Source organism: Lepisma saccharinum, chromosome 5 (assembly GCF_977018435.1).
Source record: "Lepisma saccharinum chromosome 5, izLepSacc3.1, whole genome shotgun sequence".
In the NCBI taxonomy this organism is placed as follows: domain Eukaryota; kingdom Metazoa; phylum Arthropoda; class Insecta; order Zygentoma; family Lepismatidae; genus Lepisma; species Lepisma saccharinum.
The window spans coordinates 98,464,016-98,490,737 of record NC_139233.1 but is presented as its reverse complement, the minus strand read 5'-3'; the positions used below and the strand labels follow the sequence as shown (position 1 = coordinate 98,490,737).

The following is a 26,722-nucleotide window of genomic DNA, read 5'->3' as shown; positions in this document are numbered from 1 at the left end:
AAATTTTTTTTTCAAAAAACGATTTTTTCGAAAAACGACTTTTCTTCGAGAAACTACTTTTTTCTTTCTTCAAAAAACGACTTTTTTGGAAAAAACTATATTTTTTTGAAAACTATTTGTTTTTCGAAAAATGAAAAACTATATTTTCTTTCGAAAAACCATATTTTTTTTAAAAAAAAATTGAGATTTTTTTTTCGAAAATCAAGAAAGCGAAAACAGATATTTTTTTTTTGATAAACGAAAATCCGAAAAACGAAAAATCGAAAAATTTCACTTTCAAAAATTGAAAAACGATTGAAAAGGCCATCCCTAGTTGAAATCTCTATCTTCAAGATAATAATTACCAGCCCCCGTAGTGGAGTGGTTAGGAAGTCACGATGTGATGCCAGTTCGAATCCCGGCCTGCGCATGATGTTTATGAGTGTTTATTCATCAATTTCATCATGTCATCACTCATCTCAATCTTCGCAAATAAGCCAAAAGTGACACAAGATCCAAAATAAAATAAAGCAAATCAATGAAGACACACTTATGACCTTGTAACTTTCTGTTGTATTTTTCTTTAACTTGACATGTTTGTAATGCATGATTTCAAATGTACACTGGGCTTAAGTTTTTAATAGTTTTCACTGATATTTAGTTCTTATGGATTAAAATAGTTATTTCGAACCAAGAAGAAGACATATTGCAATATCAACAACGAAATAATTGGCTTTCATCAGTCACACATCATAAATATTAGGGATGGGCCAATATGAAATTTTTGCCGATACCGATAAAGTACCGATATAAAATTTACCGATACTGATAACCGATATCCTTCCAATCCGATATAAAATTAGAAATGGCCCTTGAAGAACCTGAAATGTTAATTGATCTACTTAATAAATGTGTGTTTCGAGATGACCGCAGTTCAAAAGAAGTTGAATATTTAGACATTTACTTTTTTAGAAAGAAGGGCATGGAGATTATCCATAAAAATTACAACAAAATGGCAGAATTTTGCACTAAATTATAAGATATTTATCGATATATCAGATCGGTAAAATAATCTGTAATTTTACCGATAAACCGATACACCGATATACCTATATCGTGGGCCTCCCCCATGGCGCAGTGGTAGCGTCATTGCCTTGTAAACAAGGGGTCTCGGGTTCGATACCCGGTGGAGGCACAAGTGGTTGGGATCCCACTTTAAACTGTAGATCCAGTCCCGATTAGCCTGACTGTGTATAAAGTGGACTTAAAACACCAACTCAAACCAAAGCCTATATCGTCCGATGCCGATAGAGTACCGATTAATTGGTCCCATCCCTAATAAATATGAAAGTTAATTATATTACAAATACGATATTAGGTCAACCATAAAAATATTATAACTTTTAAAGTGCGCATTACAGATTTATGAAAGAAATATTTTATAAAAGAACTAAACTGTTCCAAATAATCGATATGATTCAGATCAAATTACATATTCCTTAAGTGTAATACATTTTTGACGTTGCTTGTAAGGCATGGTATCTTAATGTAGCCTTAAATGTGGATACCCAATTCAAAATAAAAGGAATTTCTATGTGACTACAGTTATTTATATCTAGTAGAAGAAAAGTATATGCTTCTCTACTAGATCGCAGTTCACATCTAGGTATGAGCAGGGGCGGCCGCTCATAAGGACGATACGGACGCCGTGTGTCCTTATGCCGTGTGTAATCACAAGTGAACAAACATACTATAACATTTATATTATCTTTTACATTGTCTGAATTACAAATATTCCGTTGCTTATAGATCGTTGGTTAGTCGGTTCTGTATTCATTCTTCTGCGACAATTGCGAAGTTTGCACGCCACCATGCGGGGGAATGCGGAACTTCGAGAGAAATCTGGCGGGGCGGCGTCCTCCCACCTTACGAGACGTAGAGCATTTTCAGGCGCGGCCGCGGGGGGGGGGGGGGTGTAAGAGGCGAGGGAACTGGCGGAATAACACGCACGGGATCTGTGGCTGGGAATGGGCTGGGAGGACGGAAGTTTTGTCGTCCGAAACCAACCCCCTAGGAGAAACTGGCCCTCTCTCCGGAGAACGGTAAACAATGAAGAGTTGCCAGAAGCAATGAAGTTAACACAAGAAGGAAAATTACCAACCGTGGAAAGAAATCATTATGTATTCCATAGAGCAATAAATAATGCAATTTCCAAAGAGGAAAGAAAATATCGGTAACTGAAAAAGTACAGACAGGTGCTTGAAATTTGTTATTTACCGTCGCTTTCTGCTACTTTTCGGTAATCACGACGATGAGGATAAGTGATAATTATATGATGGAAGGGCACTCACAAAGAACACCCATGTCCAGGCCGGGATTCGAACCCAGGATCCATGGCTTTGCAATGCTGTATGCTAGCCACGGAAGTCGGCTGCAGCTTCGTGTTACTCACAAAATTAGATTTAATTACATGTTTTGATTAGCACGTTTTGAAAGAAACACTGATAGTGTGACAAAGTTTCACAATTTCTTTTCAAGCCGGCTGTTAAATAAATTAGAAACTAGTCATCTAAACTCACCAAAAACCGCTACAGAAACCTGTGTACTACGAATTTCTGAAAATTTGGCAAAATTGTCTGGCAACCCTGAGGCAATAAAATGACTGCATGGGAAGACGATAGCATAGAATAAATAGTTTTCTATGACGATAGCATTGACACTTGTTGCAAAGAGAATACTCGAATCTCTTTGCTTGTTGTTTCTTCGTTTTCCATGGAAAAGTGAAGCTTTTTCGGTAGTGTGCTGTAGTTGTGCGTTTGTTGCGACAAGCTATGTGGAGAACTTGTTGGTGCGAAGTTTTTCTACCAGAAGTCTGGATGAATAAAATAAACATAAAAAACCTAGGCTGGCCTAGACCGAATTTGAATCTAGAACAAGCATGTCTGAAGAAGATTTCTGGCAAGTTTGAAGTTTTTACTGTAGAGCTTGAGCTTCTGGTAACGCAGATATCACCTTTCCAGTGAGATATTTACTTTGCTGTCCTATTTCATATATCAATTAGTCATGTTGGACAGGAAACGTTTTTTGTGTAACATATTTACTAGTAATTTTCACGTTCAATGCACGTAAATATTCGTCATTGTGCTTATCAATTTTCCCCTCTGTTAAGTTAAAAAACAAACAACTAAATCTGTTAGAACTCTATTTCTTCTTTCATCTTTCGTAATCTTCGCATTACTGTTAAATAATTATTAATTTATCATAATATGTGCAAACGTGCAAAACATGATATTCGGTAAAGACGAATATATCAATTTCTTATCATGTTGGCTGTTATATACGAAATTAATCAATTAAACTCACATTACAAGTAGAGCAAATTTATGACCTGTCGCCCCTCCACTTTGGTTCACCACGAGCCGCCACTGGGTATGAGAGTAAAATTTAATTCGAAACTGCCATTATGAGCACTGCTGCATGTAAACAATGGTATCTACAGTAGATAACACGTTTTACATGAAATAGAATGTACGTGGCCACACACAGTTTAGTTCAGTTTTGATTGGCAACCTCTTCATTATCCTCATTCTTAGTTGGTGGTACATATTCCGGGTCATTATGAGAATCATATACACTTTCTAACTCGTTCTCATCTTTGCTGTTGCCTCAATACTCGCGAACTTTCTGAGGCACGTTGCAATTCAGTAACAGCCGTTTCGCTGCCATCTTTGCTACCTACCATACTTTACATGAAACAACTGGTAGGTACCATAACTTTCAACATGTCTACCTCTGTCATCTGTTGACGAAATGAAACACTTCGAGTATGATTTGACTCCATTTACGATGTCCTACACGATGCACATTGTAACTCCAAAATGACCAAAATGTCACTTACCATGTTTACACTCGAGCCCTTCAATTACCAAGCCGAATTAAACAAGTCCTTTGTTTCCCTCTGAGTATTATGGAATAGATCTTATAGAATTGGATATAACTCCTCAACCACCGCTTTTTGCTGATACATTTGTTACATGTAATGATGAGAACAAAATAATATTTTGACAATGTATGACAATTACGGGTCCATGAGGCAATGCCTAATTTTCAAAATGTTCCCAAAAATTATGACTTTTGAGAATGTTGCCCTAAAATGAGGATGGGCATTACATGTCCTAAAAGAGTGGTGTTTAGTTGTGCTGCTCTGCAAATATGTTTCATCCATTATCCATAGCACTGACGATGCCAGAAGCAAAATTTGGAAATTCTTTCCGTAAGCTGGCAACACTGCCACTCTTATACATTCTCTTTATTTTTTTCTTTCTCAGCTTATTTACAATGCAACTTGACATGGTTGTAGGAATGTACCAGTGCTACATACTACATTTTTCATTATATTTGATCTATGTTGGTGCCCATAGGTATGTGCCGAATACAAATTTCTTTGTTAATTTTCAAATGTATTCTTCCTTCTTTCACTATTAAGAGGTACAGTGTATAAATTTTACTATCGCTAAAAATACTCTGATTCCAAATAGAAAAACATAACCGATTTCATCTCTACAACAATTAGTCCTCAAGCTTCAATTTTGTTATGTATATTGCGGAAAGTTTGAAAAGTGCGCACTTGAAAAGTTCCAGATAGACTAGACATGCATGCAAGGATCCATCCTCTAAAGGTTAATATTTGTACATAAACATGGTATCTGACTTTAAACTTCCTTGTATACATATCTTACCACATGTGTTTTATTTTTGAGTTATTTATATACAGTGAAACCCCAATTTTATGTTCCTCAATTTTACATTTTCCAAAATTGTACATTCAATTTGGATGGTCCCAACATAGGAAAATGCTATAAAATTTTCTTCGATTATACTTTTTCCCACATTTTAAGTTTATTCAGATTGGTCCTCTGAAAAATATAAAATCGAGGTTCCACTGTAATTTTAGTTAAAATGCATCCTGCATGTTGTAAACTTATATGTTTTAAGTGGACATTACCATTCGAGATATTCTGATTTACAAAATTTTACCTTCTGTTTGTATATATACTGCTGGACAATGAAAACCGGACACCTTAATATTTGACATCTGAATTGCAATGACAGCTCGCAGGTATATTACAGAATGTTCGGCAGATCATGTAGTACCATATGCACCATTCATAGGCTCGGACTTTGCTTATGCATTCGTACTTAATTCAGTTTCTGCAACATTTAGTTAGCCCTAGAATCAGAGCTTTTATCGACCCATTGCGTTATCACAAAAAATGCAAGTGTCCGGTTTTTTTTGTCCAGCAGTATATATTTTTTCTTTTGTGGCATTACTCTAAGCTGACTTGGTATCTGTTATGACAATTTTGTATATCTAACTCTAACATTTAACTTCTCGTGACACAAACTTTACATGGAGCAACTAATCCTGCTTGTGATATAGGTAATACAACCAAATTGTGTACAACTGAGATAAAAACTTTGCCGTTGATGCTTATGAAGGGAGAAAATAACATGCGCCATGGTAATAAAATGCCTGCCATCTTCAAATCGGTGATAGTAAAAATAAAATAACACTGGTTCTGAACTGTCAACATATGGGGCTCACACCACACAAAATATATACTTTTTTAAAGATGGTCAAGCAACCATGTTGTATCACTTCATTTGGATAGACCCCATATTGACATGTTTATGCTGTTAAACACTAATTTATTTATTAAATTTCAGCCAAATATCGGAACAGTTATCTGAAATCAAGGAAAACCTGCAGACTGTAGACAAACGCTTGGAAGAGACTAAGCAAAATTTAAAGGAAAGAAAGGAATTGTACTCTAAGAAGTTGGAAGTATATAGAACAACGCAGAATCGACTTACCAGACAAAGAAATGACATAAAGAGGCTCAAGGATGAAATAGATAAAATGGAGAAGATGTAAGTGTTTCATTAGTTGTTATTTTGAACATTTTTAAAAAACCTGACAACACAACAAAACTTCATAGCTTCAGCTTCTAAATTTGCAGACAGATCCATTTAGCAGATGAAAATCACTGATGAAGAAGATTTGGTTAAATAATACTTTATGTTTTAGGTTCCCATGCAAGTCGTAAAGAATAGTATTCTCTAGTTTTATGAGTTTGAAATGGCTGATATATAACAGTAAATCTGTGATAGGTATACAGGTATATTAGAAAAATTGTTGACAATTTTACTGATATTTGTAGGGATCGATATGTCTAAAAATAGCTTATAAGCCTGTGTACAATTCTGCCATTTTTGTTATTTTCCTTATAAATATAAAGGTAATCTTATCATTCATGTACCCTGTTTTTTAAAGTAAATGTCTAAATAGTCAGTTTCTTTTTCTGCCAACCTCCATGGCGGAATGGTTATCACATCACATTATGATGCAAAGGGTCCTTGGTTCGAACCCAGGCATGGGTGTCCGTTGTAAGCATCCTTTCATCAATTTCATCACATCATTGTTCATCGTCATCTTTGCAATTAGCCCAAAGTGACAGAAATGCAAAGTAAAATAAACAAAATCAACCAATCAGTCGAGTTTCTTTTTCTGAGGCAACTGGTTAAGGGGTGAATGACCCATTCAAGTTCTTCATGTAATTTTTGTAATTTACGTATATCAGACCAGCAGAATATGAGTTATTGGTATCAGTAAATTTTATGTCAGCACTTCATCAGCATGTGCTCACACACTTCACTTTAAAATTAAAATCACTTTTTAAAAACAACCTTCTTGAGAATCATGTATTGCTTGTATTGTGTATTCGCTTCTCACTCTCACTTGAGTTTCACCCCTCCCTTATTCTTTCCCTTTTTTATGTTTCCTTTTTTAATTTTTTTCATTTATGGGCCCCTGAAAAACATAAATTCAGGGTTCCACTGTATAACATTGTGAGGTTCTCTCTGTAATTCCTCTTTAACTTTGTCTATATATTATCTGTTACAATAAAAATGGATTCCTATAATAAGTTTTACTTTATGCAAATCAATTCCCAATTGATTTTGAAGGCATACATGCTATTCTCAGGGTTCTCACACACCTGGTAAACCTTGAGAATCTGGAAATCTCATGGAATCTGGAAAAAATTAAAATCTCCTGGAAATCTCCATATCTGAAGGACTAGAATATCCTCCTGCTTGTTGATAATCATTATAACTAGTATGTACTAATAATTACAAATTCTGTAACTTGGTTTGCACAATCTACTTTGAAGATATTGCCTTTTAGATGTATGCTGATTTTGCATTAAAGTTCAATTGTTATTTTCATTTGTAAACTTCTGTTCATCAAAAGTGCTCTATTTGTATGATAAATTTGAATTTATTTTGTGCACTGTAATACATTTTGAAAACTACCACAAAAATCTGGATCCTTATTCCTTTATTGTGAAAGAGAGTGGAATGAAAACCTTAAAAGTCTACGCTGTATACAACTCAAATTTACATGAGTTATCAGCTGTTAGTTACAAAACGACCTGAAAGCTATGATGCTGATCAAGTAAACTTCAGAAGCCCATACATGTGCGCCAGTGAAAAGGAGCGGTTTTCTTGTCCTCTGAAAGCCTAAAATGTTTAGAAATTCTATGACAAATTAAAATTCAATATCCCTATGCATGTCTACTACACAGCAAATTCATGAGTGGAGGAAGATGTTCAACAACAGCCAGATGGGTGGAAGCAGAGGTTTATTCAGAATTTTCAATTGTGGGTTGTAAGTCTGTATTTAGTTATGAGTTAAGGTTAAGGCTTAATTTAGAGCCTAAATGATCATAAATAGGGCATTTGCGAAAAGTTTTACAGGTTGTTCAGCAAATTTTTGGGGGCTGTTGGAGGATGTGTAGATAAATCGCTGGCTGGAAGGACCTTCACAGTGGCTCATACGTGACTGCATGTTCAGGTTTATCCAGGATTTTCCATCTCAAGGGGGTGTAAGGTAGTACTTAGGGGTGTGTAATGGTATATTTGGAGCCAAGATTACCGTAAATTGGGCCTTGTGAAAAATTTTAGGGGTGTTAATTAATATTTGGAGGGTGTTAAGGGAGGTGTTGGGTGAGTGGATAAATCACTGCTGCATGTGGATCCCAAAGATTCTTCTTGAGTTACACAGACACTAACTCACATTTAATAATACACTGGTTGAAAAAATTAGGGGAGCAAACCAGAAAATACATAAACGACCCAGAAAGCAGTGCAAAGTGATTTATTTCCATGTGTTTTGGGCATTCCCTCAACAGATACAGTTAACATTATGAACAATTACAGCTACAGCAGAGCCCAAGATGGTGTTTATGCAAGTGATGCATGATCCGACACACTACAAGTGAGTGTACCATGGCAGAATAAGTTGTTACAAACAGAGATGTTCACAACAGAAATCTTCCTGTAGTAACGTGTGTGGTCTGCTGCAACTGCTAACACTGCTGCATACCTGCTTTACATGTAATCAATAAGATTATCGATAAGCTCTTGGAGGAGCCTTCAAACTCCTCCTGCATCTCCCAGTGTGTCCAGACATGCTCGTTTGGATTAAAGTCTGTGCAACGTGAGGGGCTATAACATCCTCTTGATGTCCTCATCCTGAAGCGTGTTGTTTACCTTTATTTCTCCATTTTTCATTGCCTCCCATTCCGGACGTCCATGAGTACAAAGGAAAAATGGAAGAACATTGCAAAATAACTTTAAAATAGTAATGTAGTAGCTATTCAGTTACTGGAAAAAAATATGATGATTCTGGAAAACTCAGGGAATTCTAATGGAAATTACATTTAGAGTTCATGTGGGAACCCTGATTCTGTAATTTCTTTTTTCCGGGACACTTCTAAGGGTCCTTACCACTTTCTAGTTTAGGATCCTTGGCTTGTACGACTTTTTGTTTCTTATTCTCCTTCTAACTTTCCTAAGGTGATATAATAAGTTCTATATTTGTTCATTATAGCTAGTTTCTTTGCAGCTTCTAGTTTGCTCCTGATTCGAAAATAGATACGGTTCTCTTCTTACAAAGTTATTGCATATGTTCTTCTTTATCCTGCGGAGTGATTAGAGTTGGACACATTCTACAACCTGATGTAGGTTTTCTGCATATTAAAGTCTGGAATTGATTGCTATCCGTGTATATGTTGGTCTAAAACTTTTTAAAACTTTCTTTTTTTTTAAAGTTTTGATATTTATGGTGCTACAGACGGTATTTCAATATTGTATATAATTCAGGCATTCTTCTTTTTTATGTACTGGGTATTATAAAGAAATCATCCACATATCTATGGGAGATCACTTGTGTAAATTTGTCATCTTGTATTTCTGTTCCTAGGGCTTCCAAAACCAAGTTTGCCAGTCCTGTGGTTAGAAGTTTACACATGGCTATGCCTTCTGTCTGTTAGTAATATCTGTTAGTAATATTTGTCTTCAAACATAATTACCTGTATATGCAAGAGAACAACTTTACATTTTAATCTTGGTCATTATAACTTGGGAGCATTCTCACTAATCTTCCATTATTTGATGACTCCAATGAGGTATGTTTTTCAGTTCATGTTTTGTCCTACAAAATATGAAGAAATGCCTCGTCTATTAACAAGACTTTAATAATGAATACATCGGAGCAAAACTACACTGATTGTAGCCTGAAGTATCCTGAACACAAAACTACATCGAATGCAAGTTTGAAATCCAGTTTGGTAAAATTCTTGAGGTTGCACGGTGGTCCATATGCATGGAAAACCTGGTCAAAATTCATGTTTTGGCCTGTGACCTCTGAATGCAGATTTTTTTTTTGCATATTCTATCATTTTAGTGAAAGAACACAATATTGGACAGCATTATATACTTTAATGCCAGTTGCACTCACAGGGGCGCCCAAAAGGGGGGACTATGGTGCAGACTGTGCCATCGAGATTTTTTTGGGGGGGATTTTTCCTTTTCAAATAACATGAAATTCAACATTTATATATTTTTCTAAAATATATGTAAAAATTTTACACCTTAAGGGAACCATATTTAATCCATTAAATGAAGAAAAGACAGTACTTAGGGGCAGGGGTGCTCACAGGTGAGTTTGTGAATGCCTGTTGCATCCACCCAATTTGGAAAGGGGGGGGGGGGATTTTTATGATGAAAATTTGAGGTGAACAATATAACATTAGACACAAGTTACCATTGCTGCTATACAAATAGCAATTTGTAGACTTCCAAGGAAAATGTAAAGAGTAATATGTATAATCCGGAAGGGGGTTGGAAAGAAGTATCCAACTCTTACATATTGGCACGTGGATTCTGGGGGGGGAATGAATATTAAACATAGGGGGGGGGCAATATCCAACTCTTGAATATCAGTGTTAAGTCTAGAGGATATTTTAGTTAGGGGGGATTGAGCTTTCAATTGAGGGGTATCCAATTCTTGTATATTATTATTGTCTAGACTGTTGCGAAAATTCTGTTGACTGAGAATTATTTGTTTTGGAGGAGGCAACATCCACTCTTCAACATAAACAATAAGTCTAAAATTGCCACTAAAATTTTGGTGGGAGGATTGGGTATTAAATTTAAGGGGGGAGATATGAAGCTCTTAGCATTTTGTAGGTTTGGTTACGTTACGTTACGTTAAAAACTGTACTTACGAATGCGAGTATATTGTTCCAATATTTCTTACTGGAGAACGACGTTTCGGAGATTAACTATCCCCTTCTTCAGGTTCGTATGAAAAAACTAGGTACTTAGCATAGTACCACGTCGAAATGTAATATAAGGATTGTGGATTGTGGACAAGGGTTGGTGTGGATACATTTAAAATATTATATCCTCGCCCTAGAGGTATATAAAAAGCTCGTTGTTCACTAAAAAAAACTTGCACAATAAACCTATTCTCCTGTTAAAAATGTTAAAAAACTAAAAAACCTGCATGTATCACTATACAACTTGCAGGTTCGGCTATTCCTACCCAACTGTGCTTCCTAATCTACATGAAGGTCAGTTCACCACGAATGTTTTCCTCTCCCCTTTATTTTCTCATTTCTCCTTATCACGTCACAAATCCAACGTAAATTCACGTTCTTCCCGGGCAGCTTGGATAACTTCCGGAGTGATGTGGAAACCAATATTGGGTTCAATCTTCCAGGCTGTGTCCCATTTTTTGAGGAAATTGATCCACCCTTCTTCTAAATTTCCTTCATCCCTATTAAGATTATTCTTCCCCCCTCTACAAATATTCGCTGTTTCATACACATTTCTTCCTAACTTCCTCTTCTCTTTTCTAATTATCTCCTTTTTTGCGATTCTATGTCCACTTTCCAAAATTTGTTCGGAGAGACCTGTTTTGGGAACTTTTTCTCTTATATCTTTTTCATGTTCGCTCCATCTTTTACCCATATTTCGACCTGTCTGTCCTATGTACTCCTTCCCACATTGACATTCTATTCGATAAACTCCCTTCTGTTTTTCCGGTATTTCGCTAGTCGTCTTTCCTTTCTTATAATCAGTAAAGTATTTTTCCACATTCTTTGGGGCTTTCATCTCGTTCTACAGTAAGAAATATTGGAACAACATACTCGCATACGTAAGTACATCTTTTAACGTCCTTTTTTTATATTATGAAGCTCTTGATAAAGTGTTAAATCTTAGATTGAAAATGGATTTCTGTAGTGGGGGAGAGTTGTAATATTATATTTAGGGGATTATGTTTAGTGATATGTTATCCACATGTTTTTGGTGCCAAACGTGTGAAAAGAGAAGGTGGAAAAGAGTAAATATCGCAGGGTCTAAGAAAGTATTCACATCCCATTAAATTAATATTCTTGAAAGACGTCAAACAAATGGATGTAAAAAAATGAAAATGCGTGTTCCGCATTTTACTAAAGTTTTATACTATAGCTGCATCATATAACATCACTTCTTAACGTATAATGCTTGTAGTGTTGCTATACTGCTTAATTTAAAGCAGGTGCATCATTTGGAAGATGTACTAATTTTTGCAGTAATATTATAGTATTGATTCCCTGTATGCTGTAATAATTGTACTAAATGTACATACAGTAACATCTTGCACGTTACACGATAAAACAGAAAAATAAAAATAAATAATATCAAATTCCTTCGCATTTCTAACATCTTGTCACAGGACAATTTTACTTTGACAAGCAACTTTTGCACTGAGGTGTTGAGTTCTTTGAAGGAGGAACCGTATTAAATTTTCGCCATTAGCTTAGGAATTTCTAGCTAAGGTTCTGTAATTCTCATGAAACAATAATTGAATCTGTCACACGGCTCCAGCATGCTATTTGGTTTGCCCAGGTGAAATTTTCTATCTGAAGTTGTGTAACAATTTCTGTTAAATACTCAAATTGTGGGTTTTATAAATCTCATTCTCCATTCACAAACACTGCTTAAATGTATATTTATATAATTTAACTTATTACACTTAACGAATCAATATGTTAGTTAGTATCCGTTATTTCGAAAAAATATATGGACAGCTTAACATGGTATTGTATTCAAATAAACATCAATTATTACTTATTCATCCGAACTATTTGGAGGGGAATATGATGAATGATTTTGGGGAGGTAATGCATACACGATTTTTGGGTGATGTTTGATTAAAGGTTATTAAAAGTAGGTTGCGTTCCAGTTTTGGGGATTCATGATTGTCAAGTTTGCTTATTTTGTGTAGTGAGAGTGACATTCTTGCACAAATTCTAAATCATGAAATAACAGATAAATTTGCAAGGTCCAGTATTCAGAGACAAAATGCTATTTTAAGATCTTCATACCAAAGTTTGTTTTAGTATCAATGCTGTCTTGTAAATAAACATTAATTTGAAAACAGCACATATGTTTTACTTCTGATTTTCTTTTTCAATGAGTAATCAAGAAATGAAGCAAAAAGAGTAATACAGCTTACCATTCACGTGATACTCTGAGAACTTAAGATTTCTTGTTGTCATAAAAATGTACTGTGTAAGCTGTGGTTCAATATATACAATTAATTGGTTTCTTTCTACAAAATATTAAGTTTTTAGTTCGTACTAGGAAAACAATTGTTCATATATATCTGTTAATGAATGAGCAAAATAAGTAAATAGTAAAAAGTCAATACGTGTCTTTACTAAAATTCATATAATTACCTATTGTACGTATTTCCAAATATCAGTATATTTAATCTTAACAGAACTCACACATTGTTATTTCATATCAATTTCAGCAGATTAAAAATGATAATGCATTTTATGACGTTAAATATGTCAAGAGTTATCTTTATATCCATACGATGTAGTTTGATATGGCAATTCATCTCTTATCCCCGGATTAATGGTAAACCTTGCTCATACTAGACACAAAACAGATCATCGAGTTTCCACTTTGCACTACACAGTATTTGATGTAATAGTGACATGTTCGATAAAAAAAAAGGAATAACTCAGGATGTGGAGTATCAAGTGAAGTGAATAAAGTATCAAGTGTCAAGTGAATACTTTATGGGGGGCCGCGCTTCATTGGCTTTTGGGGGGATGTGTCATTGGCTTTTGGGGGGGGGGATTGTGCCATTGGCCTTGGGGGATGGGCACCCCTGCTCACAATACAGTAAACCACGACTTATGCGTTGTTCAATGTATTTACAATTCCCATCTTGATTGGTTTCAACATCAGCCAGTGACTGGAGTCTAAGGAAGTCTAATACATCATTTTGAAGTGTCTAGCTCTGTGGAAATGACTGAATGTCAGGAGTTGAAGGATTACATGCGTCATCTCCTGCCCCCTCCCCCAAGAATTGGTCCGAGTATGATGTTATGGATAATACATCTTTATATTCTTGTTTCTAGCATTTTCAAAATAATCGCTGGACCATGGAGAAGTATCTTGTGTATGGAAGTTTGGATGTTGATAGAGCAAGAAGTGCAGTTCAATTTTCTACTTGCTACCCATCTCAAATTTCACCACGTTTAGGCCCAATCCATAAGATAGTGTCTATAGGATCATTTCTTGAGGAGGTCTCTGTCTATTCCAGTTATATCCACCACTTTCTTCGAGTTCTGGGAATTTTTTTTTTTCGGTATTTTTGTCGTCGTCCCATTTGCCTTGGTGCATCTATAACGATGCCTAATTCCATCTTCATCTCGGCTTGTATCATCTGTTTCATTTTCTTCAACAACTGTTTATTTACCTTGCAACTCTCCTGCCATGCTTTGATTTCCATGCAGTTTCACGAAGTGTAACGTAACCTGGAGAGGCTAATCTGGAATGTGTCCAGATGTTCATTCCTGCTAAAATCTATTACCTTCATATTTTTTGGAGTCGTGTCACACACACACATGCCACTAAGTACACTTTTCAGTGAGGCCGTGGTTTTCTTTTTTAATTCCTGATTAGCCAGAAAAATCTTGTCGTTGAAGGTCAAAGATTTTGTCAAATAGCAACTTTTCCTAGTTTTTTACATTCATAGTGTATCCTAAGTTGCACAAGGGATGTGAAGAAAATATATGTGACTTGAAATCCCTCTTCCTTGGCGCTCTGCTTACATTGAAATTTTCCAGATGTCCATTCCAACCCAACTTAAGAAGAATGAAGATCTTGCATATCCAATTGCATTTTACGACTATTTACGAAAAGGGGCAAGAACAGGCAAAAACTATAGATCCTGAAACTAGAAACATTATTCTAACATAAGATGGTTTAATCTTAACTTGAGCTTGTTTGAGTTGTTTTGTAACTCCACGAGATTTATTGAAAATGATGAAATCTGTGGTTTTTAGCACTAACTTGAGTTCCGTCACATTAACAATTTAATACTTGATTAAACCAGATGACAAAAGTATCACTTTATAATTTGAGCTTAAAACTAACAAAAAATGAGTTTCAAACTGCAATTGGCATTCAATAAAAGTTTATAAAGACACACAACTAACTATGTGGAAAAGTCCTTTCTGCAAGAAACTAACAAAGGTCACATCATAGCCACACTTCCAGGGTTGGTAGCCAACTGAGGACGACACTTAATGTGTAACATCAGGTAGTTTTCAATAGAATGAACCTTTTACTCTAGAATTATAAGGGTACTGAACCTACTTTTGCAATTTCAATTTTAGGATTTTGGCCAGGTTTTGCATTCACTTGGACTACTGAGGGTTGCTTTCGTGCCCATGAATTTACAGCTGCTTTAACCCTTTTCAAGTTATTGAAACTGAAACCATGTAGGTTGTCCTTTAAAGGCTCAAACAGATATGAATCAGATGGGACCAAATCAGGGTTGTAAAGTGGATGAGGTACAATGGACCTCCTCATTTTGTCAATTGCCTAGGTTGTGAAGAATAACATATGTAGTCTGGCATAATCACGATGAATTTGTGTGAATGAATGTCTTCCTGTGGTCTCATCTTCCTGATAAGTAGTGAGATGATGTAGTGGCTTAAGTCTTGCTGGTGATTGATTGTTGCCCACTAAAGAAAGTTAATGATAATAACATCATGTGTGTCCCAATGCATCAGCAAAATGGATGGTTCTAGCATTCCCATAGCCTTCAGTAACCGAATATAGATGTCCTTACATAGCAACCCCCTTTCGTCAGAAATTCAATGACCGCTCATTGCTGTAGCCTCAGATTCATGGTTCTAAGCACTCAATCTGGAAAAGAAGAGTATACCTTAGTAGGGTAAGGACACCTCTACAACATTATATATAGACATTCACAGTCTTTCTTGTTGATCTGAAGTTAAAAACATGGAGGCATTATTCTTTCATTGCCGCCCGTTTCTTTCCCTCTTTCTTTCTGTGTGTATGTGCATGTGTTTTTGATTCCACAACTTCAAGTTACGAAAGTATTTTCGAACATGCCATACAATTCTACTTTTCCTAATTTTGCTCATATTACAGGACTGTTACATTGAAGATTTTTCATATGCTTTTCTTTATGCCTTCCAGCTCCTTGTTTCTTGGAACCATTTGTGTTTCGATCTTGCTCTTCATAATTAACCAAACAGTGGAAAAGGACTTAATTGCAATAATATAGGGCAAAAACATTTTCAGTTGCAAGGGTTCTGTTGAATTAGTTATAAATTCTCACTTCATTGCACACTTTTCAGGTCTGATCCTGAGAATGCTGCTCGCAGAAGAGAAATTCAACACAAGAAAAATGAATTAGAAGAACAGGAGAGATCATTGGCAGAACGTATGAATGCAGCAAAACAGCAAGCAGACGTGACGATGGTCTTATTGGAGAGATTTAAAGAGGAAGAACAAGGACTAAGATCAGAGGAGTCATATTTGACTCGGCAATGTGGTAAATTTAATTTATATTTATAATACTCTATCTCCTTTCTCCTTGTTAGGAGGATTCAGAGTCAATAGGTATTCAACAGGTAACCCAAAGCTATTATGTGAATGTGCAAATACCTTTTGTTTCTTTTCATTAATTAAACTTGTCCTGGAAAAAGCTAAGGAACAATGTGTACTACTATTTACCACAAATATGATGTTGGAGATTGTCCGCAAAAGCAAAATCATTAATAAATATTTTACATGAAATGTGGGTTCCCACGTTTCCGAGCAAATTATAGCTACTAAGCATGAATGTGCCGAACTATTCAGAGGTTGGTGAGAATTGCATGCAATCCTGTGTTTGCAATTAATAATGCATTGGTAGAAAAACTAAATAAATATCTCATTAGAATTTCAAGTTGATAATTATTTTTAAGGCATCCTGTATGTAACAAGCACAGATCTGGGAAGTTTTGTATGTTTATGTTTTGAAAGAGAATTTGAAGAAAATAAACATAAATTGCATTCGTATCAATATCTACTCATACGTGCCTTATTACTATTGCTGCTCAAAGTTGAATTAAAAAGTCAAGGTTTATAAACATTGGGTATTAAATTGTAATATTGTATTTTTTCAGAAGACCTTCAGCAAAGGGTAAATTCTTTAAGAAGCCAACAAAACGATGCTCTGACTGTTTATGGCCATTGGGTTCCCAAACTCATAAAGAGAATGAAAGAATTAAAAGCTCAAGGGAAATTTATAAAACTCCCAAGAGGTCCTATAGGTAGGCATTTGATGAATTGAGCATGTTGCAAACGACATATTTATAACTTTGATTCATAATTACTTTTTGCATTTTGCGGGCCCTGCTGTTATCCTAGCGTTCATGTACAAATACACAACCTTTTACATATATACGAGGAGGTACCCAAAAAAAAAATGGAATTTTGTCACCTTGTTTTATTTTGACCGTACATGTACATGTTGTAGGTACATTCAGGTAAGCATGTCTACTCTGGTCACCTTCAAAGTATTGCCCATGTGCTTTAATGCAATTGTTCCAACGTTTTTCCCACTGTTGAATACAGTTTCGAAACTCCTCTGGCGTAATACTCTTCAAGGTTTTGTCCGTAATGTCTTTGACCTCATTGACGTCAAGGAATCGCTTCCCTTTCACATTCCTCTTCATCCGCGGGAACAAAAAAAAGTCACAGGGTGCTAAATCAGGTGAGTACGGGGGATGGGGCACAAGCACCATGTTGTTCTTTGCCAAGAACTATCGCACTGACATGGCCGTGTGGGCTGGGGCGTTGTCATGGTGCTGTAACCACATTCCACTTCTCCATAGTTCTGGACGCTTCCATCGCACACTTTCACGCAATCTTCTCAAGACATTCAGATAAAATTGCTGGTTAACTGTTTGTCCTTGGGGAACAAATTCCCTGTTGACAATCCCATTCACATCAAAGAAACAAATCAACGTTGTTTTCACATTGGATCGAACTTGACGTCCTTTCTTGGGAAGTGGTGAATTTGGAGTCTTCCTCTGGCTGGATGCTTGTTTTGATTCAGGATCGTACCCATAGCCGCAGTGGCACAGTCGGTAACGCGTCTAACTAACTAACTCCCTAGCCTTCTTAAACCCGAAGGTTCATGGCTGCAGCAACACAGGCCTTCCATCTTTCCCTATCTTGGGCAAGATCTATATACTCTTTTCCATCTCTACCGATTTCCTTTAGGTCCATCTCAACGTTGTCCCTCCATCTTCGTCTTGGCCTTCCTACAGGTCTCTTACCATCAGGTTTCCCAACAAGAATCCTGTAAACTCCTCTTTCCTCTCCCATTCGTGCCACATGGCCTGCCCACCTAAGTCTTCTTGATTTAATTATTCTAATAATATCTGGACATGAATACAAATTATGTAGTTCTAAATTATGTAACCTTCTCCACTCACCTGTCTCCTCATCCCTTTTAGGTCCAAAGATTTTCCTAAGGATCTTACTTTCAAATACTCTCAATTTATGTTCCTCTTTCAATGTAAGGGACCAAGTTTCACACCCATATAATACTACAGGCAAAATTACGGTTTTGTATATTTTAACTTTTAGTTTCTTAGATATTAAACGAGAAGACAAAAGTTTATGAAGAGTGAAGTAACATGCATTTCCTGAATTAAGCCTACTTTTTATTTCCTCTTTAATATAATTTTCACTTGTTAATATTACTCCTAAGTATTTGAATTTGGAAACTGGTTCAAACGAGTTGTTATCAATAATTAGATTTTGATTATTACCTAACACTTGACTTCGGCCTGTAAACATATATTTAGTTTTCTCTTTGTTAACTTCCAAACCTATCTCTTTAGCAGTTTTGAAAAATATTTTAGCATTATTCTTAATTGTATTCACATCATCCCCCAGTAAGTCTACATCATCTGCATATGCTAACAACTGAGTCACACCATTTAATTTTAGTCCTTCTTTAGTTTCTTTTACCTTCCTAACAGCATATTCTAAGGCAAAATTAAATAGCAATGGAGATAATGCATCTCCTTGTTTTAACCCATCATGAATTGTAAATTTGTCAGACATATTAATACCCACACGAATTTTACTTTCTGTTTCACTGGTGCATATTTTTATCATACTAACAAGCTTCTTAGGTATTCCAAACTCTACTAATATATTATATAATTTATCTCTTTTGACCGAATCATATGCTTTTTTGAAATCAATGAATAGCTGATGGACATTTTTATTATATTCCCACTTTTTTTCAAGTGTCTGTCTGATGTGAAAAATTTGATCTGTAGTTGATCTGTTACGTTTAAATCCACATTGATAATCACCTATAATTTCATTAGCATATGGGGTTAGTCTTGTTAAAAGAATGTTAGACAATATTTTGTATGTTGTTGAGAGTAGAGAAATTCCACGGTAATTATTGCAGTTCATTTTATCACCTTTTTTAAACACAGGAACAATTATGGATTCTTTCCACTGTTGAGGGATTTCTTCTTTATTCCATATTAAACAAATTAATTTATGAATTTCCACCATATTTAATTAACTCAGCTGGAATTAAATCAATGCCAGGTGCTTTGTTATTCTTTAGCCTTTTAATAGCATCCTTAACTTCAGTCAAGTTAGGTTCTGAAATGAAAGGTTCTGCTGTGTGGACTTCATTTACTTCTGATTTATCTCCTACATGGACATTTAAAAGGTCATTAAAGTAGTTCTTCCATCTATTTAGAATATCGCTTTCAAATAATCTCTTTTAAACTTCTAAACGTGTGGTTAACTTCTCGCTTTATTCTATTAAAATTGTTTAGATTTGTATCATCAGAGTTATTTAACCACCTAAGTCTAGCCTGATTTCTTATTTCTATTAGATTATGACATTCATTATCAAACCATGGCTTACTTTTTCTCGGTTTATGGTATCCTATACTTTCTTTAGCTGCTGATTCTATTGCATTACGTATGTGCTCCCAATTCTTATTTACGTCTGTTTCATTTATATTTTCATCATCATTTAAATCTTGCAAAACATCAAATCTATTTGACAGTTTAATTTGGTAATCTTTCTTAATTCTTTCATCAGTAAACTTTCCTGTATCAAATTTTAAAACTTTTAGATTTTTTTTCTTATGATTTATCACTGAGAGTCTTTCTCTTAATTTAGCAATTACTAAATAATGGTCACTGGCACAGTCAGCACCTCTATGTGTACGAACGTCAATTATACTAGTATGCCTTCTCTTATCAATGAGAATATGGTCTATCTGATTATGAGTTTTACCATCTGGAGAAGACCAGGTATATTTATGGATACCTTTTTATTTTAAAAGTGGTACTTTTCACAATTAAATTCTTTGAGGTTGCAAAAGTAATCAATCTTATACCATTATCATTACTTAATTCATGAAGACTTTATTTACCAATTGTGGGTTTAAATGTCTCTTCTTTGCCAATCTGTGCATTACAGTCACCTAACAGAATTTTCATATCATACTGAGAAAATTTATCAAAGACCTGTTCTAACTCTGTATAAAAATCATCTTTAGTATTATCATCTTTATCTTCCGTTGGTGCATGTATGTTTATTAAAATAATTTTACACCACCTACCCTGTAAAACTTCATATGATATCCTATCATTAATAAATTCTACTGTTTTAAGAGCCGAGATAATTCTATTATTTATGAAAAAGCCTGTTCCAAAATTATGATTTTCAGTACCACCATAGAAAAAAGTATAATTTTTAGTTTTACAATTCCCTTCTCCTGGCCACCTAACTTCCTGTACAGCTACTACATCTAATGTATACTTAACTATCTCATTAACTGTACACTGAAATGCCCCAGGCCAGTAAAGGCTCAGAACATTCCAGGTGCCTAATTTAATATCCTTATTCCTAATGTAGAAAAAGAAAAGTAAAGTGCTCCCCTGTGCAAAGCACCATGCCATGAAGGTGTATAGGGGGTGTGGGGGTAATGCCCCACACTTTCTTGATCCGGTCGTGGGTGGGGGTGATGTGATCAGCATCATGCCCCTGACTGCCTTTACCCCCCAGGGTTTCCCCCAGGTACCCATGTTATTCGACACTGGGTGGGCGCCGGGGCCGCTTCCATCGTTAGACAAGTTCCCGGATTTGAACCGGCCGGGGATCGAACCCGGGACCTTTAGCATGGTAGTCAGACACGTTACCGACTGAGCTTATCCTTAGTCCAGGGACCTCCCAAAGTAGTCCCCACCCAGAGATCCGAAAGGGGGACTATTTTACCTCCGGAATATTTTACCTTGTGAACATCCATGGCCTTATATTGCTGTTTCTTGACATTTTTTTTACAGTGCAGAGTTGTCAGCTCTACGCCTAACCCCCAATATGAATGGAGGAACTACTACACAAGACAAACACAAACACATTAGACAGCACAACTACTACACAAGACACACACAAATACTTCACAACTATAACACAATATAAACACAAACATAAACAAACTACACACCACAACTACTACACAAGACAAACACAAACAAGTCGGGAAGTTTTCGGGATGGGAAATGTTCGAAATTTCCCGAAGCTCTGAAATATTCTTATTAGTATTTGTTGTTAATAAGTGTAAAAGATTGGGATTGTATCTTGTAGTCAGGATGGACAAATATGAAATTTTTGACCATAATGATAACTAGGGCTAGGAATTTTATGACCTAAAAATCACCAAAATATGCAAAATAAAATATGCTTTTATGACCTACAATTTTACAAAATATGCACTTTAATTTGAAAACATTTCATATACATACTATTTTTAGTTCACCTTATGGGCCCTGATGAGTTGAAATGCACAATGAAAACTTTATGTATATTTTCAATTAAAAATGAAAAAGATTTTGCTGCAGTCCAAAAAGAAAAAAGAAAAAACTCTAGTGAACATGCGAGTAAGAATGAATCCACTTGGAAAATGAATGTATATTTCTTGAAAAAGCGAAAATATGCTGAATATGACCGAAAATCCATCAAAATATGCTTTATCACGTAGAAATGGCCAAATATGCCAAAATATGCCCTTAAAAAGCACATTAATTCAATTAGTTTCTTCACAATTTGAATTTCTATATATTTAGCAAACAAATCACCCTTACCAAAAAAAATATGCTAAGTCATGAAAATCCTGGCCTTAATGATAACAAACCCAATATTCTACCAAACCTATATGAAGTCATTCTTACTCACTCACACATGCACAGTGTGTATAGGTAGAAATAATTATAATTAGACACATACTTTACAAAACAGGGTCATATCAATTACATGTTGATATCCTCAAAAATATCAATACAATGGCAGAAATTAGCACTAAATTACAGGCTATTTATAGATGTATTGGATCAGGAAAATTACTGGTGATTTTTACCAATAAACTACATGCCTATACTGGCCAATCTGTAACTCGTCGCAAATACAGTGGAAGCTCGATTTTATGTTCCTGGATTTTACATTTTCCCACATTTTACGTTCTAAGCTTGGTCCCCTGAAAAATGTAAAATCGAGGTTCCACTGTATAAGTTACACGGGTCGACAAAAGTACTGTGGGATTACTGAAATGTTGCCACGTTAGGAAAATAGTGCTTATTTCCATAACACATAAACATGTGTTCATTGTTTTGAAGTATATTTCCTTTGCATGTTTCCCAAACTGAGAGGCCCGCATGGTACTGTACAAGAACCAACAACGAAAAGGTCAAGTGATACTTACCGGGCATGGGATGACTGCCTTCTGCTCTGACGACAGCGGGGGTCTTTATGAGGGTAATGTGCCGTTCGCTTTTGGCCAGTTCTCAGCTCCCTCCCTCGCTCAACTCCTTCATCCTCCTCATACTTCAACATAAACTCTTGGATGAGATCCTTGCAATTCAAATGCTCCTCCGGTTCTCACGTGTCATCGTTTTCAGTGTAGCCCTTCCACCGAATTTGAAACATGCGCTTCCCACCTCTTACAAAGGCAACACTTAGGACTTGCTCCACCTCATATTCCTGACTATCATGCTAAAGGTCCCGGGTTCGATCCCCGGCCGGTTCAAATCCGATGGAAGCGGCCCCGGTGCCCACCCAGCGTCGAATAACATGGGTACCTGGGGGAAACCCTGGGGGGTAAAGGCAATCAGGGGCATGATGCTGATCACATCACCCCCACTCACGACCGGATCAAGAAAGTGTGGGGCGTTACCCTCACACACCCTATACGCCTTCATGGCATGGTGCTATGCACAGGGGAGCACTTTACTTTTTTACCCATAGCACCAGGACTCATCCCCAGTCACAATTCGTTTGAGAAAATTTGTGTCCTCGTGCAGTTCAGCCTTCAAGTCGTGACAAACATTCTCTCGATTCTTTCTCTGCTCCTCTGACAGCAAGCGAGGCACAAATTTAGCAGACACCCGTCTCATCTGCAAATCGTCAGTTAAAATGCTCTGGCAGGTACTCCAGGACAACTCCACTTCTTCATAAATTTGCTGGATGGTCTTTCGACGATCTTCATCAATGGCATCTTGAACGTTTCCAATGTTTTCTTCATTTCTGCTTGTCGAAGGATGGCCAGGCCTTGGCAAGTCTTCAGTTGACATGTTGCCATCTTTGAACCGGGAAAACCACTCGTGGACTCTTGTCTTTCCCAAAGCAGCTTCATTAAAAGCTTGGCGAAGCATAACAACGGTCTCAGCAGCCATTTTTCCAAACAAGAAACAAAATTTAACACAGGTCCTTTGCTCCTTGTGGTCCGCCATCTCAACAATCACTCAAAAATCGCCAGACTCTTGCCGCAACACCACAAACAATGCAACACTACAAACGAACTGCTCAGCACAGAATAATGCCAACTTGCAGATTGATGCAAGAAATCCCATACTAATGACACCTAGCGGCACAAGCCATAACTACATCGGTAATCCGCGCAACATTATGATTCCTTTTTTTTTTGGGTACCTCCTCATACTTGACATTAACTGATTCAGTTAAATTTTCATCATGTTTGCTAGTAGTTTGTGTTCTATTAATTTCTGCTAGTGGTTTTGTTATTTCTGAAAATTACAGGAAAACCTCATTGGCTCCAGTGTTCCGAAAGTTACTTCTTAAAAGTAACCAAGTTACAGTTCCTTGGCTCAAAAAGTACTTGAAAAGCAATTGTAACTTACTTTTGGTTAGAAATTTTCTTCCAGACTAGTTACACACAATCAATGATCAGTAATTGTAATGAAATAATTACGTGAAGACTTACACGTGTTTTATTTATGTTTCTAGTACATAATTTTAGTCTTCATATATTCATATTATTAAAAAGAATAAAATATAATGATGGAACAAGGATCAGATTTGCTTCAATGATCGTCCATGCATTACTTGAATGATCATACTCTTTGTATGTATGCATCTTGCTTAAAAACTTTATCTTATTTAACAATAAAAGTCTTCACTTATAAATGATTTTTTAAAGAAAATTAGAAACAGCATTACTTTGTAAAAAAAAATAATTACAATTTCCTTTCGTGATTTTTTATCCAAAAATCGATCTTATTCCAGCTACTGTCCTTTTCATGAGGTGGTATTATTCCATCTGCACCTGTTTCTTTTTCTTCTATTCCAAGGCAATACTGACTTCTTTGTAGCTCGACTACCATGTTCAAATAAACACAGTAATTCACCCAAATCACTGAAGTCTTCATCTGCAATTAGAAATGATCAATTGCGATAAACTGTGTTTGTTCTAAGTTTACCAATCAACACAGACTGTGTTTCTTACCTAACGTGATTTCACCTTCATGTAGGTTCATATTATGTTAATGGGCCGAGCAAATATGAAAAATGAAATTTAGAATGAATATGCCAAAGAAAAGAGACAAATTGGAAGTTGTTTAATTTTTTGTGCAAAGGAGATTAAGTAAAAAGACATTATATATGCAATGGAATAAGCAATAATATTATACGAATGTGAATGAAACTTGCTCTAATGAAACACTAATTTCTGAAAGTAAGTAGGCTATGGATGATCATGATGATAAAAAATCCTAAGGACATTCAGAATATCAGAGATGGCAATTTTGAAATATGGAATGTTGTCAAAGAAGGAATGGGATATGTTGAATATATTAATTAAAATATGGTTGGCAATTCAACTTTTACAAACTAAAGGTTAAAAGATTAAAAATCAGTAACTTACGTGTGTGAGCATGAGATTTATCAAACTACGTTTCGAAGGTTATACTACCTCCTTCTTCAGGTTGAAACGATGTTTTCAGACACCTGACATGGTGCCTCGTTGAGAAAGTGATGGTTGAGGATTTAGGCTAAAATGGTATAGGAAAGACACTTTCTAAAAAAAGGAATGTAAAATACACATACTAAACCGCGCAATACTCTATAAAAACGAAAGAACGTTCAAGGCTGATGACGGCGAACTGCCGATCGGTGCTCGGGGTAGGCGAATGCACTGTCTCAGCTCATACCTGGAGAAGGAAAACTCCTCCCACCCCTGTCTTTCCTCAACTGGGGCTCGTGAGTCACCAATCCAAGGTGAATTCAACTTCCACCTCGGCGGCTTTCCTAACCTCAGGGGTAACATGGAAGCCCATCTCGTCTCTACTCCCAGTGGCTTTATCCCATTTTTTAAAAAAGTTTATCCAGCCGTCTTCCAAATTCCCATCATCCCTATTGAGTTTATTCCTATTATCTGCGCATATATAGGCTGCCTCATACACATTCCTGTCCAATTTATTGTTAATCTTCCTAATGACTTCTCTTTTGGCGATCTTATGCCGGTTAACCAATACGTGTTCAGATAATCCTGTCTTGGGTATACCCTCCTTTACATCTTTATCGTGCTCGCCCCACCTAATTTGCATACTCCTCCTGGTCTGTCCCACATATTCCTTTCCGCATTCACATACTATCCTGTACACTCCCTTTTGCTCTTCAGGGTTATCGCGCCTATCCCCCCTCCCTTTCTTATAAGACGTGAAGTGTTTTTCAATGCTCCGAGGTGCTCTCACCCCACATTTTATTCCGTATCCCCTTACAGATTTTTCAATTTTCTCGGAAACACCCTTAAAATATGAAATCCCGACAAAATACGTGTTGTTTTGACCGTTTCCTACCTTCGTTTTATCTTCATCTTTATCATTTTGCGATATTTCTTGTCTAACAATCTTTTTTGCTTTCCTAGCTACTTTTTCCATGTCCCGGATAGTATACCCATTCTTTATACCCACCTTCTTTATCCATTCTTCTTTTTCTTTCTCTTTTTCGTCATTGCACAGTCTTTCGGCGCGAATGAAAAAGTTAAGAAAAACATTTAATTTAGTTCTATTGGAATGTTGGTATCTCTTATGGAGGTACAGCTCGCCAGCCAACGGTTTATGAAAGACCCCGGTTACAATCCGTTGTCCGGTTTTAGTAAGTCACAAGTCCAGAAAGTGAATCTTTCTGTTGGCCAGATCTTCTCTGGTAAAACCAATCCTGGGATCTTGCTTACCCAATTGGTTGAAAATGCTATCAAGTTTGGTTTCATTCCCTATGATGAGGATGTCATCCACGTATGGGATAAAGACGCCGGGAGTAGAGACGAGATGGGCTTCCATGTTACCCCTGAGGTTAGGAAAGCCGCCGAGGTGGAAGTTGAATTCACCTTGGATTGGTGACTCACGAGCCCCAGTTGAGGAAAGACTGGGGTGGGAGGAGTTTTCCTTCTCCAGGTATGAGCTGAGACAGTGCATTCGCCTACCCCGAGCACCGATCGGCAGTTCGCCGTCATCAGCCTTGAACGTTCTTTTGTTTTTATAGAGTATTGTTGGGTTTAGTATGTGTATTTTACATTCCTTTTTTTAGAAAGTGTCTTTCCTATACCATTTTAACCTAAATCCTCAACCATCACTTTCTCGACGAGGCACCATGTCAGGTGTCTGAAAACATCGTTTCAACCTG

General features: G+C 36.3%; 1 protein-coding gene across 5 annotated transcripts in view; it reads left to right on the top strand.

The window, feature by feature from the left end:
- The window catches only part of LOC145987946 (structural maintenance of chromosomes protein 6-like), a 310,654-nt gene that overhangs the window by 221,624 nt on the left and 62,308 nt on the right, over positions 1-26,722 (top strand). For 3 of the 5 annotated variants that reach the window (XM_083122782.1, XM_083122785.1, XM_083122786.1), the window contains 3 exons: positions 5,707-5,910; positions 16,065-16,261; positions 16,878-17,024. In XM_083122782.1, coding sequence (XP_082978908.1) covers positions 5,707-5,910; positions 16,065-16,261; positions 16,878-17,024 — 548 coding nt within the window. The remainder of the gene's footprint in view (positions 1-5,706; positions 5,911-16,064; positions 16,262-16,877; positions 17,025-26,722) is intronic. The other 2 variants (XM_083122783.1, XM_083122784.1) reach the window with 2 other exon arrangements.